At 42.2% G+C, this 18,500-nt stretch overlaps 1 protein-coding gene across 1 annotated transcript in view; it reads right to left on the reverse strand.

Annotated features, from left to right (window-relative positions):
• The window catches only part of LOC311113818 (uncharacterized protein), a gene marked incomplete at its 3' end in the record, with an annotated part of 31,310 nt that extends 16,210 nt beyond the window's left edge, over window positions 1–15,100 (reverse strand). The window contains exons 1-6 of the mRNA XM_084189116.1: window positions 14,488–15,100; window positions 13,920–14,015; window positions 7,995–8,228; window positions 7,587–7,746; window positions 7,402–7,461; window positions 6,659–7,170 (exon numbers count right to left, since the gene is read on the reverse strand). Of these exons, the coding sequence (XP_084045242.1) occupies window positions 6,659–7,170; window positions 7,402–7,461; window positions 7,587–7,746; window positions 7,995–8,228; window positions 13,920–14,015; window positions 14,488–15,084 (1,659 nt within the window). The 5' untranslated portion in view covers window positions 15,085–15,100. The remainder of the gene's footprint in view (window positions 1–6,658; window positions 7,171–7,401; window positions 7,462–7,586; window positions 7,747–7,994; window positions 8,229–13,919; window positions 14,016–14,487) is intronic.
• Window positions 15,101–18,500: the final 3,400 nt, after the last annotated feature.

The following is an 18,500-nucleotide window of genomic DNA, read 5'->3' on the forward strand; positions in this document are numbered from 1 at the left end:
GCACTCCAAAGTCCAGGACTGACTGTTACCTAGAAATGTAGACTCTGGGACCTTTCCTTTCCTGATGATCCGTCTATATGACACTGCTATTTCAACCCATCCACCGCTCCACTCTACCTCCCAGTAGCAGACTCCAGACAGGCCCTCTCTACACAGCAGCTGTCTCCAGTAGTCAGGATAGGGCTGAGCTTTATCAGTGGCTGTCACCTTCCAGTTTACCTCAGACAGCCTGAGTTCTGGATGAGCTGTATTCAGATCCAATGTCAGCTGGAGGACGTCTGACTGATGAACAACAAAACCCAATAAGTAAAAGAAAGAACATGTATGTTGTCTTTGAGAGGGTGTTTGAATATCACTTACAGAGGGACAACTCTTCTTTGGTCTTCAGCTAAGGAGACATTTCGAATTCTGTCACTATTAAAAAATGCAACTTCATATCACATGTATCAAGGCAGTTGAGTTACCTGGAGGAAATGGATGTGATCCTCTGTGTGTGAGAGCTGCTCCAGCTCAGTGCTTCTCTTCCTCAGCTCAGCTATCTCCTGCTCCAGTTGCTCCAGGAGTCCTTCAGCTTGACCCACTTGAGCCTTCTCTTGGGCTCTGATCAGCTCCTTCACCTCAGAGCACCTTCTCTCAATGGAGCAGATCAGCTCAGTAAAGATTGTCTCATACTTACTAACTTCTGCCTGTACAGAGCACTGATAACTCACAGAGAGAGAGGAGGGGGTCAATTTCCACTGTTACTGGATTCCAGACAACCTGTTCCCCAGTGTTGTCTTGGTACTATTTTCACAAGTGTGTGGTAAAATTTCACAACTCTTAGAACAAAACTCATCACAGATCGTCAAAAAGGCTGTTACTTTTTCCTTCAAAACTTGAAGCACATTTTCAATTGACTAAGTACAAAACACAAAACCACACAGTAACATTTTCACCAAACCTAATCAGTGTTTCATCTAGAAATACCTTTCATATAAAGAAAATGCCTTTCACAATGCAATGCTCACAATACTTTTCATATGATTCTCTTCTCATTTGTTTAAATACATTTGACCATCACTTAATCTAACTGCGCTTAATGGTTAATCACTTAACCGTTTGGTAAAACTATAGATTTTAAACTGGTCTGTCTACTATATAAGGATTTTGAGAACTACAGAAATAAAATGTGTTTGTAAAGTATAAACATCTAGATAACATGTATGATACATGATAACCATACATAATGACTGCTCATTATTGCTAATTGATTCCACATAGTGGGAACCACAATTGGTCACCATATAAAAGGATGTAAGGAAGAAATCAAAGAGCTCGTGGACAAGGGGCCAATCAGAGAGGAGGGATGGGCCCCATTAAAGAGGTCAAAGAGGTGGACATCAGAGAGGGAGGCAGACGGCAGGGAACTGTTGTGTCTAATGAAGTCCGGGGGCCATCGTCGTTGACCATGTGGTAAACAGAGGCCTTACCATGGCAGAGGCTGCCAGATTAGTTCACCCCAATCTGAAAAGATCAACTGTCAATAAGATCATAAGAACATTTTCTCCAAGAAAACCGGTAAGTCTGAAGGATATGCGCTATGCTTTACCATTACATTTACAGTAAATAACATTGTAATGCATGTAAATTCACATAACTTGTTCCAGTATTCTTCCAGTATGATCTACTGACAGTATACTCTTGTTCTACCCTCAGAATTGACAGAAGACCCCGTGGTGGTGGTCGTGTGCTGACCGACCAGCAGGCGTGGGCAGTGGTGGAAATGGTGAGGGCCAGGAATGACATACGTCTGTCTGAAATAAAGCAGGCCATTGAGGAGAATGATGACACCTTTGCCAATGTGGCATCCATCAGCCTGCCACCAATCACCCGCCTTTTGAAGAGGCACCAGGTATCTATGGAACACATTGACCTGGAGCCTTCTGAGAGAAACAACTGTGTGCCGAATATGTTCAGGTACAGCACTATATACTGTATTACTGTTGCTATTAATGAAAATGCTACTTCACAATATCATAATTGAACTATATTGTAAAAAGAACTAACCAAAATATATATTTAGAGGGTGATGGTGCTTGATGCTGCTGTGAACCATCACTAGTATATCTTTGTTGATGAAGCGGGCTTCAACCTGGGCCAAAACTTGGCGCCGTGGGCGGAACCTCATCTGCCAACGGGCGTCCGTCCAAGTGCCTGGACAACGCGGGGGAAACATTTCCAAGTGCAGCAGATATCTCTGAAGATGGTGTGGTAGGACGTAGACCATTACTTGGATCCTACCACGCTGCACACCTCATTGTGTTTCTCAATGAAATTGAGCAGGCCTGTCAAGGTGAAGGGGTCACCTATGTCATTGTGTGGGACAATGTCAGGTTCCACCATTCAGAGGTGGTTCAGGCATGGTTTCAGGTCCCTCCCTGATTCGTGACCCTATACCAGCCCCCCCGGTACTCTCCTTCCTCAACCTTATTACATTATTGTTTTCATCATGGAGGTGGAAGGTGTACGATCGCCATCCCCATGAGCGTGCCACCCTCCTTCTGGCCATGGAAGAGGCATGTGATGACATCAATGCAGACCAATGTCAAGCTTTGATTCAACATGCCGAAAGGTTTCTCCAGCGGTGCCTGAACAATGAGGACATTTACTGATGTGGATGAGAATTTATGGCCAAATGCTCTAGATAGGCTTGATGCTAATTAATGCGTGCTAAACATTATTTTATTTTCATTCATGTAATGTTTCATTTAAATGTCTTCCATCTAATTACAGACAGTACTGTATGTTGCAATTATATCAGAAAAATAAAAATAAATCCCCATGAATGATTGTAGAGGATGTCATCATTGATCACACCTTTGATTACACATTGGATAGATATCATGGAAATGATAGATTGTCCATGTTGTTGGGTAATGTAAGTGTATTGCCTAATGTAATCTGTCATCTACAGTACTGTAGCATATTAATTTCAGCACTTCTAAGGGTTATTTGAAACACTTATCTTGCAGTGATTGCTATTGGATTAACTGGTAGTTAATGATATACTTTCAATTGAGTAGTTTTAAGTTGTTTTGGTGATTAAACCAATGCTCTCATTACATTTATATTTTGAATCAATGGTTGTGTGGTGAGAGATGTTTAGAATCCAAATGAATGCACAATGACAGGTTTTGAATGAAAGACTGGCTGCTTTATAAGCGTGACCAGCTTGGAGTTTTATACTAAGAGTTGTGAAAATGTACCACCTGCTTGTGAAAATAGTACCAAAGTGATTAAAACAAAACCGTAATAGGATTTTTTGGGCGGGGATGAATTGTTAATTGATTTTCAATAAGGAACACTGAGGGAAAACACAACAGAAGAAAAAGGGGGGACGCAACCACTACAGTGAGGGAAAAAAGTATTTGACCCCCTCTCAAATCAGAAGGATTTCTGGCTCCCAGGTGTCTTTTATACAGGTAACGAGCTGAGATTAGGAGCACACTCTTAAAGGGAGTGCTCCTAATCTCAGCTTGTTACCTGTGTAAAAGACACCTGTCCACAGAAGCAAACAATCAATCAGATTCCAAACTCTCCACCATGGCCAAGAACAAAGAGCTCTCCAAGGATGTCAGGGACAATATTGTAGACCTACACAAGGCTGGAATGGGCTACAAGACCATCGCCAAGCAGCTTGGTGAGAAGGTGACAACAGTTGGTGCGAATATTCACAAATGGCAGAAACACAAAAGAACTGTCAATCTCCCTCGGCCTGGGGATCCATGCAAGATCTCACCCCGTGGAGTTGCAATGATCATGAGAACGGTGAGGAATCAGCCCAGAACTACACGGGAGGATCTTGTCAATGATCTCAAGGCAGCTGGGACCATAGTCACCAAGAAAACTATTGGTAACACACTACGCCGTGAAGGATTGAAATCCTGCAGCGCCTGCAAGGTCCCCCTGCTCAAGAAAGCACATATACATGCCCGTCTGAAGTTTGCCAATGAACATCTGAATGATTCAGAGGAGAACTGGGTGAAAGTGTTGTGCTCCAAAATGGAGCTCTTTGGCATCAACTCAACTCAGCGTGTTTGGAGGAGGAGGAATGCTGCCTATGACCCCAAGAACACCATCCCCACCGTCAAACATGGAGGTGGAAACATTATGCTTTGGGGGTGTTTTTCTGCTAAGGGGACAGGACAACTTCACCGCATCAAAGGGACGATGGACGGGGCCATGTACCGTCAAATCTTGGGTGAGAACCTCCTTCCCTCAGCCAGGGCATTGAAAATGGGTCGTGGATGGGTATTCCAGCATGACAATGACCCAAAACACACGGCCAAGGCAACAAAGGAGTGGCTCAAGAAGAACCTCATTAAGGTCCTGGAGTGGCCTAGCCAGTCTCCAGACCTTAATCCCATAGAAAATCTGTGGAGGGAGCTGAAGGTTCGAGTTGCCAAACGTCAGCCTCGAAACCTTAATGACTTGGAGAAGATCTGCAAAGAGGAGTGGGACAAAATCCCTCCTGAGGTGTGCAAACCTGGTGGCCAACTACAAGAAACGTCTGACCTCTGATTGCCAACAAGGGTTTTGCCACCAAGTACTAAGTCATGTTTTGCAGAGGGGTCAAATACTTATTTCCCTCATTAAAATGCAAATCAATTTATAACAATTTATAATTTTTTGGTTGTTATTCTGCCTCTCACTGTTCAAATAAACTTACCATTAAAATTATAGACTGATCATTTCTTTGTCAGTTTGCAAACGTACAAAATCAGCAGGGGATCAAATACTTTTTTCCCTCACTGTAACATTACAGTATAATATTCTAACGAGGCAACCACTAACATTACAGTATAATATTCTAACGAGGCAACCACTAACATTACAGTATGATATTCTAACGAGGCAACCACTAACATTACAGTATGATATTCTAATGAGGCAACCAATAATACTACAGTATGATATTCTAATATTTTAACGAGGCAACCACTAACATTACAATGATATTCTAACGAGGCAACCACTAACATTACAGTATGATTTTCTAATATTCTAACGAGGCAACCACTAACATAACGATATTCTAATGAGGCAACCACTAACATTCCAGTATGATATTCTAATGAGGCAACCACTAACATTCCAGTATAATATTCTAATGAGGCAACCACTAACATTACAGTATGATATTCTAATGAGGCAACAAATAATACTACAGTATGATATTCTAATATTTTAACGAGGCAACCACTAACATTACAATGATATTCTAACGAGGCAACCACTAACATTACAGTATGATTTTCTAATATTCTAACGAGGCAACCACTAACATTACAGTATGATATTCTAATGAGGCAACCACTAACATTACAGTATGATATTCTAATGAGGCAACCACTAACATTACAGTATGATATTCTAATGAGGCAACCACTAACATTACAGTATGATTTTCTAATGAGGCAACCACTAACATTACAGTATGATACTCTAATATTCTAATGCCAGTGAGCAAATCTCCAATCTCCACCCTATTCCCTATGTAGTGCACTACTTTAGATCTGGTCAGAAGTAGCCTAGTGCACTACGTAGGGAACAGGGTGTCATTTGGGCCAGAGTCAGTAACTCCCCTGGGTATGAATTGTCTCTCTATCTTATCTGTCTTCTATATGATGTTCTCCTCTCCTCCTCTCTTCTCTCCTCTATTCACTCTATTCTATCATCCACACCACATGCCAACTTCAACACAATCCATTTACAAGTTAAAGACACACCTTGGAATAAATAGCAAAGGAAAACTACTACTAGATGGATTTTTTATTTCCCATCACCATGAATCATATTTAATAACTGAACAGTAGCAGACCTAACTTCATCTGTTCCTGACTCTGGGTAGTGGATTAAAAAGACCATCAATCTCCAATGATATTAAAGTACAATTCTGAACATTACTGATATACTGAGCGGCAAGTCAAGATATCTGCTGGTTTTATTGTTGGGTTAATAGCACCACCTGCTGGACAGGTTTAATGTTGCTTGACTGAGCAGTATGGGAGAATAAAAGATGCCAAATTTAGGGCCGGTTTCCCGGACATCTCCATTGAACATGCTTTTTAGTCTAGGACTAGGCTTCATCTGTGTCTGGGAAACTGGCCCATATAGTTCAATTAGCAAGTAAGTAACACTACCTGTTCCATGATACTGAGGAAAATGACATTGAGACAGAGAACCAATTGAGAAAACATTTCAATGGTTCTGAATGACAACCAACATACATTAACAGCATACATCAAGATTAATGTAAATGTTCCCAATTAAAACATTGCATTTGATAAAAAATACGTTATTACGTTTTAATTAAATCCTGAAGATTAAATCAGTCAGACAAAAATAATTGTACAGAAAAACAGAGTATTATATCTGAGGACCATCACCACCTGCATGACTAGTATCTATGTGGACCCTACTACAGTTTAACCAGCTCAGCTATAGACTACACCAGCATGACTAGTATCTATGTGGACCCTACTACAGTTTAACCAGCTCAGCTATAGACTACACCAGCATAACTAGTATCTATGTGGACCCTACTACAGTTTAACCAGCTCAGCTATAGACTACACCAGCATGACTAGTATCTATGTGGACCCTACTACAGTTTAACCAGCTCAGCAGTACCAATATTGAGCCAAACCCCAATCCTAAACCCAGGATAGAGGGGCTGAGTGAATGTGGTCTGGACTCTGTGGAGGAGGGTCATTGTGTCAGAGACACTGTAGAAGGACAGAGTACCTGCCTTGTGATCCAGGTACACTCCTACTCTGGAGGACTGAGGGCCTGATACTTTAGTCTCAACATTATTGTGTCTGAAACAATAACTACCACTATAACACTCTAAACTCCAGGACTTGTTATTGTATCCAAATCCACCATCTGTCCCTGTTCTGCTGATGTCTTTATATGAGACTGCTGTATAAACACCCCCCCCACTCCACTCCACCTCCCAGTAACAGCGTCCAGACAGACCCTCTCTACACAGAACCTGGTAGTTGGTGAATCTGTCTGGATGAACAGGATATGGTTGGTCTTGACCTTTATTGGTCACCTTTCTGTTCCCTTTAGACAGAGAGAGGAGTGTATGTGCTGTGTTTGGGTCCAGTGTGAGCTGACAGGAATCTGGGAGAAGAGCAGAGACCAATGAGGGGAGTTAGAACAATAAGTGAAGTCAGATACTGTATCTACCCTGTCTTTGATTAGAGCACAGCAGAGATCAAATCAGTGAAATATGAGGAGTCAGATAGATACCCAGTCTTTGATTAGATCTACTATTGCTATATATTTCTAGAGGGATTGTTAGGAGTGTCAGTAAAAAGAGACTGTTAGTTACTTCAGAATAAAGAGACTCACATTGTAAGAAATGTTCTCTGGTCTTGGGCTCTGGAGGCAGTACAACCTCCACTATATTCACTACAGACACACAAACACATTCACAGAGAGAGGGAATGTTATCATCACACCATATTCCACATTTATATGACTAGTAGGGAACTTTCAATGGTCTAAAGTTGATGTTCTTATTATTTTCAACACACCTGTAGTGGAGATCTTGGTCCATTCTCCTTTAAGGACGTCTTCTAGTTTCTCTCTCAGTTCAGACACAGTCTTACTCACATCTCCAAAGTACTGAAGAGGACGGACAACGATGCTGGGTAAGTCTGAAGATACACTGGTACTGGAGAGAGACTGATAACTCTGGAGAGAGAGAGAGAGAGAGAGAGAGAGAGAGAGAGAGAGAGAGAGAGAGAGAGAGAGAGAGAGAGAGAGAGAGAGAGAGAGAGAGAGAGAGAGAGAGAGAGAGAGAGAGAGAGAGAGAGAGAGAGAGAGAGAGAGAGAGAGAGAGAGAGAGAGAGAGAGAGAGAGAGAGAGAACAGAACCAAATGATTGAGAGTTTCACATTGAGTTTTAGTTTCATATCACATGTATCAAGGCAGTTGAGTTACCTGGAGGAAATGGATGTGATCCTCTGTGTGTGAGAGCTGCTCCAGCTCAGTGCTTCTCTTCCTCAGCTCAGCTATCTCCTGCTCCAGTTGCTCCAGGAGTCCTTCAGCTTGACTCACTTGAGCCTTCTCTTGGGCTCTGATCAGCTCCTTCACCTCAGAGTGCCTTCTCTCAATGGAGCGGATCAGCTCAGTAAAGATCTTATCACTGTCCTCCACTGCTGCCTGTGCAGAGCGCTGTTAAGAGAGAGAGAGAGAGAGAGAGAGACTGACTTGTCTTAGTGTAATGAAGATGGCTCATTAAAGTAACACCCCCACCCCTAAAAGCACATTGCGTGCCACCACAACCTCCACACAATCACATTATCCAGTACCCAACACCACAGTACAATACACCATCCAGCACCACATTCCAACCGTCCATCCAACCCCTCCTCTCCAGCCGTACAGACAGCCCCCCTGAGCCCCCATACCTCCTGAAACATTATATAATGCATGTTTACTAGGGTTGAGGTTAGCGCATCTGACTAGTGATTATATGGCCGGTGTTCAATACCTGCTAGAGTTAATATTTTGTTGCTCTCAGCCAAAAGCAACACAGGCCTAATACGAGATATATAGCTAACTGTAAAGTAATGAGTGACCTTTTTAGAAAATCATAGGACATAGTCTTTGGTTGCATGCTATTTTATGCTTGTAGCCTATAACTGATGCTTTGTGGTTTTATGCAGCCATCTATTGGAAACATTTAGCAATTAAAAGTTATTAATTCACGTAAAGACATTGGTGAGGCAGCTGAGAAATAAAGTGTATTTTTCTTATTAATTCCGGAGATCAGTCTCAAACCTGCCCCACCTATGACATGCCAATTGCTGGACTTTCACATAGAGGTTACTAGGTCACACCCAGTTCCAACCACATTTAAAAAATAAAACAAATGTGTTGTTTATCAAGTGTTCTGCCTTGCAATAATACCTGTAATAAAATGACTAATAAAGGTTACATAGGTTTTGTTTAAAAAATAACAATAAATGCTATTTAGTACTATAATGGTATTTACTAACATAAAATTATTACTAAAATAGTTTCTAAACGTGTTCTAGGCTACCCTACCCTAGAATTAGGGTTAGGGGTTAGAGTTCAGGCTAAAATAGGTTATAAGTAGAGTTGGAGTTTCTGTATAGCACTTTGTGACATCTGCTGATGTAAAAAGGACTTTATAAACACATTTGATTGATTGATTGTTAGGTTTAGGGTATTTAAAGCAATGAAAATGAATAGGTTTATAGCTCTCTTGCTCCTCCCTGTGGCCTTCTGTGGGTACTACATACCTCATTCACGACACTTGCTAGGCTCATTATCTGAGGTAGCAACTGTGTCAGATCTATAAATCAATGAGCTACACCTATCCATTTAGTTTACAACTCAGTGAACCTGCGCAGCATTCGCTCAATTCAATGCCTACGAACTTACAGATTTCGACGCATATCAAATTACCCAGCAGTAATATAAAAAAAAAATATGTAAAAAAAAATGTTTAAGGTTATTTCTTAATTGAAAAAAATGTATTCTGGCTGTTTAAATCGGCCACATCTTGAAAAAGAGGACGGACATGCGTTTTGTTTAGGTTATACACCTTTTTCTGAAAGAAAATATGATTAACTGTGACCAGAAAATGTTTAATGTTTGATTGCTATGCGCCAACCATACGTAGCACTGTAGGTCACCTTTAGGTAACCTTGAAGATTGTTAAGAAACAAACACTTGTCTACGAAAAGAGACAACATGTTTATCGGATTCCGCTTGGCACCCAGCCGAGAGCACACGAAAACCACTTTCAAATTTACCAAAATGAACCAACTACTTACAGTCTGTTCGTAAGTAATAAACGGAGGCAGATTAGCCACCACAACTCTTGTCGAAAGAGAAGACACACCCCTCACAAAAATCCCACTCGCAACAAGACAAACCTTTTTCATTAACACAACCACCGCCTTGTTCATTCTGGATGCAGATGTTCCGCTCCAACCTGTTCGCCGACCATGAGCAAAACTTCCTCCACACCTTTCTCCGGAACGCACCCCGAAACGACAGCGTTTTTTCTCCACTCGGTTGAGGGCATCACGCCGCCATAACAAACTACCCCTACTCCCCCCTCAACTCTAAACGATAAACAGTGGAAACTAATAAACAAACCCTCCACCATGAGAAAATAAATTCAGAAAAAACGCAAGAACCAAAAGAATAGTAGCCCTCCTCACGAACCATAAATCTCTCACACAACCTACTTCTTCTTCTATGATATAATGGCGGTCCACAAACCAACGTTAAAGGTGCATGCCGCCACCTACTGTGCTGGAGTGTGTGGTCAATCAAGGTTTCCATCATTTCTAAATCCTCCTACCTACCTCAGTACTTCTGAGAAAATAAAGATGAGCCCTACTAACTTCTAATAGACCCTCCCCCATCCCCAAAATCCCTTCCAAACCCCCCCAACCCCGTCCAACCTCAAAGACCCTACACTTCAATCTTTCCCTCTCTTCAACATACTTACAACAATATAACAACACATGCTCCACCATTTCATCGACCGTACCCTCCAGACACAAACCATTCACATGCTTGCCAACCAGATGTAATGACGAGATCAATGTACAATGTCCTAAGCACAATCGAGTAAACACCACATCTTCCTTCCTAATCTGACTTTTGAATCTTGGTCCATCGACCTTTCTGTAAAACTGTAAACTATTCATATAAATGCCGGCCCTTGTGCTCAGAGTACCATCTCTTCTGCCACACATCTAATGGCTCTGATCTTACATTTGGCCTCACCTCTACCCAGTGGAACATTAATATCAATTATATCTTGTTTCAAAGCTCTTTTAGCTAACTGGTCTACAATTTCATTCCCTTCCACACCCGAATGTGCTGGGACCCAGCAGAATGTCACTACTACCCCCATTCTCTCAATTCTCCATAATAACATTAATACCTCCAATAGTAGGTCACTCCTATTAGATTTACCAGATGATAAACTTTTCAATACAGACAGAGAATCTGAGCATACTATAATTCTAACAGGTTGTATGTCCTCCACCCACTGGAGGGCAACTATTATCACCAACAGTTCAACTGAGTATACTGACAGTTCATCTGTTAGTCTTCTACATATCTGCACATCAAATTCAGGAACGTAAACGCCTGCTCCTGTGAGCCCACTATCTGGCTCCTTGGATCCATCTGTGAAAAGCATTAAAAAAGCATAAAAACCTCTACCAATGTAATTATCAACCAGTTTCTCTATATCACTGACTTCTGACCAATCTTTCCTTTTCTCTACCAAGGTTAGATCAACAACAGGGTCTGGGAGTAACCATGGAGGAACATCCCCTATCACCACAGAAGGGCCAACCTCTAACTCCCTCAAACCACTCTCATCAGCAAGCTTTCCAACTGTCCAACCAAAACCACTGCCTTGTCTACTAGTATATTCCCAACAGTCATCTAGAACAGTAGCAGTGGGATGCTCAACCTCACAGCCTTTCAACCCAATAAGATAATGACCATTTTTTACGCCGTACATACAAAGGCATCTCACCTGCCTCCACCAGTAAGGCACATACAGATGTTGATTTAAATGCACCAGTACATATCCTTAAAGCTATATACTGGATTCTGTCCAGCTTCTGAAGCCAAGTTTTGCCTTGTTCGATAAACTATACACCCGTAATCAATTGTCGTCCTGATCAGAGCTCTATAAATATCCATCAACAATTGGTTATGAATGGGGTGCTGACAGACAGAGACCCATACAACCAACTACTGCAAAAGTGATGGAATGAGAGAGGCAGAGACACTGTACATTGCCATAATGTAACGTTTCTTCTTCTTTGGAGTTTAATGGCGGTTGGCATCCAATATGTTGCATTAACGCCCCCAACTGGACTATAATATAACTCTATTTTACTTTGTGATACAAAATGGGAAAAGGGGAAAGGAACATTTAATTAAAAACCTTCCAACTAACCCTACACTCATTAAATACCCACTACCCCATTCCACTACTTTGACCCTATCTGCTCCTGCACCATGCCAACGGCCTGGGAGGACGGGACACCACCACTCAACACACCCTGTAACTCTTCTGAAGTCTAATCTTGTATGCCCAAATACTTCTCTGCAGCTGCCACCACAATATCTATTTTCTGTGATTTACGTTCCATTTCTGCGGTACAGTTGATAACCATTGCTATGAACTCTAAGAAGCTAACTTTACTGAAGCATATATCAATCGTTGGCCTATCCCTCTGTGCTGGCACAGATCTACTACTCACAGGGATCCTCTCAGGATCTCTCACCCTTGACCCATCCTCCTCTACTTTCTTCACTGCCTCAGCATACGACACCTTCTGCACTACTCTGACTCTAGCCACCTCAACCTGCCTCTCTCGCACCGGACACTTCCGATCCCCAGCAACATGGGCATCCCAACAGTTGACACACACTTTATTCACCAGAACAATCCTTTATCCCATTCTCTTCCGCACACATAAAACATCTTGGAATTTCCCTCCCACAAACTGCTGCGAAATGACCATAAACGTTGCACCTGAATTTATGGATTTGGCACAAAAGCTTGAATCAAGATAACTGATATATCATAACATGACTTTCTCTGGTAAAGACTCATAACTCAAAAGGACTGACTCCTCTGTTTCACCACGCTCACCACCGGGTCTGCGTCACACCAAATGGCGGGAATCACAAACACCAGGAATCTTCATCTTCAATTTCTCCACCTCCACACTTAACGCTACCCCAGAAATCACTCCTTTCAATGGTGCCCTGTTCCTAAGAGCAAAGCAAGAAACAGATCTTGACCCAAGTTGCGTGACACGGAGCGCCCACTCCCTCTGGTCAGAAGAAACACAAACAAATATCACAAGTCCACTACAGGTTACCTTCACTGATTCAACTGCACCCAACTCTTTTCCCACCCAACATGAAACCACAAATGGATCTGCCAAAAGGTATGGATCCAATTTCTCCAAAAATTTAATTCCTACTGCACCAAATTCTTCTTTATAATGTCCATTGATACCAGGCTCTGGTTCTGAGCTCTTCACCACACCTTCTACCTCACTTAACTCTCCCTCATTAATTTCCATTTCACCTCCAGAACTCGGTCTGGCGCACGGCTCACTCTGTTTGCACTTGAGTTATAACATTTGAAAGTCTCTATTCCTTTGAAACTTTTGTGAGTGTAATGTTTACTGTTAATTTCTGGTGGTTTATTTCACTTTTGTTTATTATCTATTTCACTTGCTGTGGCAATGTAAACATATGTTTCCCATGCCAATAAAGCCCTTTGATTCAATTGAATTGAGAGAGAGAGAGAGAGAGAGAGAGAGAGAGAGAGAGAGAGAGAGAGAGAGAGAGAGAGAGAGAGAGAGAGAGAGAGAGAGAGAGAGAGAGAGAGAGAGAGAGAGAGAGAGAGAGAGAGAGAGAGAGAGAGAGAGAGAGAGAGAGAGAGAGAGAGAGAGAGAGAGAGAGAGAGAGAGAGAGAGAGGGCTCCATGTTAATGTAGGGGACATGAGTCGGTCATGGTTACTCATGGTTATGTGATGAGGTAGCCCCGCCTTCGACTTCAAAATCAGTGTCGGCCCTCAGCCCAATAGGGAATGTCCTCTTGGTGTAACGGTCAAGATGTTGGTTTCTCTCCTCAGTAGACCCGGGTTCATATCCCGCCGGTTACATTAAGCAGTCTATTCTCTGAAAGGGGTCCAGACAGCCTGTTCCCAACAGTGGAGCCAGTGGGATTGGAGAGAGTCCCCTCTCCCTCTCTCTGTCTCTCTCTCTGTCTCTCTCTCTCTGACTGGAGTAGAGAAGTGAAATGGTGTGTCTCCTCTGGTCAACAATACTCACCTTGAGAGACTCCACAGCCTGTTGGAGCTCCTTCAGGTCCTTCTCTCTCTCCTGGAATCTCTGCTGGACTTTCTGCTGACTCATCCCCAGCTGCCTCTGTGGAGAATCACTCTTCAATGAGCTATCAAGCTTTATTTGTCCAGTAGATCAATAGTATAGTAATGGGACATAGGGCCCATAGAAGATAGGGATTAAAATGTTGAGGAAGAGTCTGTGTGAAACTATTTTATTATATTGTTATGTGAATGATTATAGTTTTAACAGTGCACAAAACAGGGGAGCTGATTGGGTGTTTGATAACGAATGATAATGATGTTTGATAACGAATTATAATGATGTTTGATAACAAATTACAATGGTGTTTGATAATGGTGTTTGACTTTAGAAAATTGTGATACATTTGGAGAATCTGGGTTAACACATCTATATAATCAAGGTTTGTGTTCATATTTGGTCTGCCGTGGATCGATATAATTTGAATGATCTCATATTCAAACAACCTTAGTTCCTACTGTATCTTTAATTATTTGTTTATCAGACAGTCACCAACAAGTAGTTCTGGCCTTACCTGTTTCTCAGTCCTCTCTGCTGCAGCTGACACTGTATCATGGCCTTTATGTTCATCCATTGTACACAGATAACAGATACACTGCTGATCGGTACGACAGTAAACCTCCAGCAGTTTGTCATGATGAGAGCAGATCTTCTCCTGTAGTTGTGCGGTGGCTTTGACCAGCTTGTGCTTCTTGAAAGCAGGAGATTCATAGTGAGGTTGGAGGTGAGTCTCACAGTAAGAGGCCAGACACACCAGACAGGACATGAGGGCTTTCTGCTTTCTGGTCCCAGTGCAGAAATCACACGCCACATCTCCAGGTCCAGCATAGCACAGAGCAGGAGGGGGAGCAGCCTGGAGTCCTGTCTCCTTCAGTTTCTCCACCACCTCAGCCAACATGTTATTTTTCCTCAGATTAGGCCTTGGAGTGAAGGTCTGTCTGCACTGAAGACAGCTATAGACCCCTTTCAGAACATCCTGATCCCAACAGTCCTCAATACAGCTTCTACAGTAACTGTGTCCACAGGGGATGGTGACCGGCTCCTTCAGTAGATCCAGACAGACAGAACAACAGAACTGGTCCTGGTCCAGCAGAACTCCCTGCTGAGCCATTTGGACGGTTGTTCACTCTCACACAGACAGACGACACAGAGACTCAGATCAGTTTCGTTTCCACATAAGTTCGTTTTTGGGAGGGCGAGGACTTTCTGGTTCTGCCAGATAGGTGAGGTTAGAGGGAGGGAGGGAGGGAGGGAGGGATAGAGAGAGAACTGCGTTCAACATGGAGAGGGAGACAAATATTTTAGTTTCTAGGTTAGGGCCCTTCATTTGGAATAAATCTAACAAATATGAGTTGTTAGAATATATAAAGGGTAACAGTTCCTATGAAGTACATATTATAATTATTATAATAAGCTTCATAATGCCTTATAATACACTTATGTGTTATAACACTGATTATAAGTGTCTATAATAATTCATAAGTGGTTGTAATGGGGGGGTTTGATATTGATACAATATACTGTAGTTTAAATGAATACTGTATGTATTGACTGATCATTGAGAATGAGGTAATACTTTACATTACAGTGTGGTTATTACTGTTAGGCCTAGGGTCAGGGTTAGAGTTACTACATTCAGCAGTAACCCTAACCCTTGCCATATCTAGGACTAAAAAGAGAAGACGTTTTACAATCAGAGTTCTTTGTATCTCTTCTTAGTCAGACAGAAACCCCCCACATCTTATAGGTGGACGGGGTTATGAACATATCCAATGAATTGTTTTCTGCAACCAGATGAAATGAAACTGTCTTTCAGCAGGAAAAGCTTCTCTAATAATCCTAACCATTGCTGGGTGTCTTCAGAGACTGAGGTATAGAGACACACTGTCAAGTCAAATCATCTGGCTGTGCTTTCATGTCAAAACATATATTATTTTCTATTCATAAAATTCTATTGTATTATATTCTTTGATAACATATTCTATCCATAGGCTCCACTCTGTATAGTGTTAATGATGACTGTTTGTTCTGTACATTGATTGAATGGTTAGGACTATCTCACTGTATTCACTGTTTAAATCCCAAGAGACCAGGAGACCTAAAGGAAGCCTTCAACACTGTATCCCTTCATCCAGTCATAGTAAACAACCTCTGTCTGTCTGTCTGTACGTCTGTCTGTCTGTAAACACAGCCAACTTTTCTGCGGTGGTTGTTGTTGCTATCAGTGCTGCACAGCTATTTTCAGGTCTCTCCAGAGATGGTCGATCGGGTTCAACTCCAGGATCTGGCTGGACCACTCAAGGACATTCAGAGACTTGTCCCGAAGCCACTCCTGCGTCTTGGCTGTGTGCTTAGGGTTGTTGTCTTGTTGGAAGTTGAACCTTCGCCCCAGTCTGAGATCCTGAGCGCTCTGAAGCAGGTTTTCATCAAGGATCTCTCTGTACTTTGCTCTGTTCATTTTTCCCTCGATCCTGGCTATTCTCCCAGTCCTTGCCTCTGAAAAACATCCCCACAGCCTGATGCTGCCACCACCATGCTTCACCATAGGGATGGTGCCATGTTTTCTACAGACGTGACGCTTGGCATTCAGGCCAAAGAGTTCAATCTTGGTTTCATCAGACCAGAGAATCTGGCAAACTCCAAGCGGGCTGTCATGTGTCTTTTACTGAGGAGTGGCTTCCGTCTGGCCACTCTACCATAAAGGCCTAATTGGTGGAGTGCTGCAGAGGTGGTTGTCCTTCTGGAAGTTTCTCCCATCTCCACAGAGGAACTCTGGAGCTCTGTCAGAGTTACCATCGGGTTCTTGGTCACTTCCCTGACCAAGGCCCTTCTCCCCCGATGCTCAGTTTGGCCAGGTGGCCAGCTCTAGGAAGAGTCTTGGTTGTTCCAAACTTCTTCCATTTAAGAATGATGGAGGCCACTGTGATCTTGGGGACCTTCAATGTTGCAGAAATGTTTTGGAACCCTTCCCCAGATCTGTGCCTCAACACAATCCTGTCTCATAGCTCTACGGACAATTCCTTCGACCTCATGGCTTGGTTTTTGCTCTGACATGCACTGTCAACTGTGGGACCTTATATAGACAGCTGTGAGCCTTTACAAATCATGTCCAATCAATTGAATTTACCACAGGTGGACTCCAATCAAGTTGTAGAAACATCTCAAGGATGATCAATGGAAACAGGATGCACCTGAGCTCAATTTTGAGTCTCATAGCAAAGGGTCTGAATACTTATGTAAATAAGGTATTTCTGTCTTGTATTTTCAATAAGTGTGTACAAATAAAAACCTGTTTTCGCTTTGTCATTATGTGGTATTGTGGGTAGAGTGATGAGGAAAATGTTTTATTTAATCAATTTTAGAATAAGGCTGTAACGTAATAAAATGTTGAAAAAGTCAAAGGGTCTGAATACTTTCCGAATGCACTGTATGGCAGCTAGAAATCAAAACTGGATGGTCTTCAGAGATAGATAGATAGACGGGTTAATTTAACCATCAGTTGGGTATTTTTTACTATCATGCTTGGTTGACCTAGCAACTGGGTCTGTTTAATGTCATGCTTGGTTGACCTAGCAACTGGGTCTGTTTTAATGTCATGCTTGGTTGACCTAGCAACTGGGTCTGTTTTAATGTCATGCTTGGTTGCCCTAGCAACTGGGTCTGTTTTAATGTCATGCTTGGTTGCCCTAGCAACTGGGTCTGTTTTAATGTCATGCTTGGTTGACCTAGCAACTGGGTCTGTTTTAATGTCATGCTTGGTTGACCTAGCAACTGGGTCTGTTTTAATGTCATCCTTACTGTTGGTTATTTTAAGGCGTTTACATACTGTAAACTCAATTTTTCCTTATTAAATTCTTCTATAATATGTAGAGTATTTATTACATATTATAATAAGGTATACCACTGTATCATAGCCCAACAATGAGACATACATGGACTTTTAGGAAACTCTATAAGCATCATTGAAGCTACAAAAATGTCAATGTTCAACCTTAACATGTGCTAACTACGCAACAGACCAGATGAACAGGAATTATATTTACTCTCATGGGTGGCTAAAAATAACTATCTGAAAGCCACACCCCTACTAAACTATGCCTACAGTCTTCTGATCTGACCTGCTGGGTCATATCTCAATAACTAAGCAACAATAACCCAACACCCAGCATCCATAACCCAGCAGTTTTTAAAGAAAACAACCCAACTAAGTGACCCAACGCCAGCAACCCAACATTTGGGTCAACCAAACAACCCAGTATTGTTTAGAGTGTGGGGACAGGTGTAGACACCTTTCAGATTATCCTGATCACAGCTTTCTTTAATACAGCCCATACAGTAGCTGTGTCCACAGGCAGTAGTCACCGGATCCTTCAGTGGATCCAGACAGACGGAGCAACAGAACAGTTCTAGATTGTCAGCCATTTTAGTGCTTTCACCTGAAGGTTGAGCAACAGGGTGTCAAAGATGACTTTCTGTTTCATGGAACTCTACACCAGAGGACAGGGAGTGGCTTCCTCTTGACTGTGT

Source organism: Coregonus lavaretus (assembly GCF_964263955.1).
Source record: "Coregonus lavaretus genome assembly, contig: HAP1_SCAFFOLD_1305, whole genome shotgun sequence".
Classification (NCBI taxonomy): Eukaryota; Metazoa; Chordata; class Actinopteri; order Salmoniformes; family Salmonidae; genus Coregonus; species Coregonus lavaretus.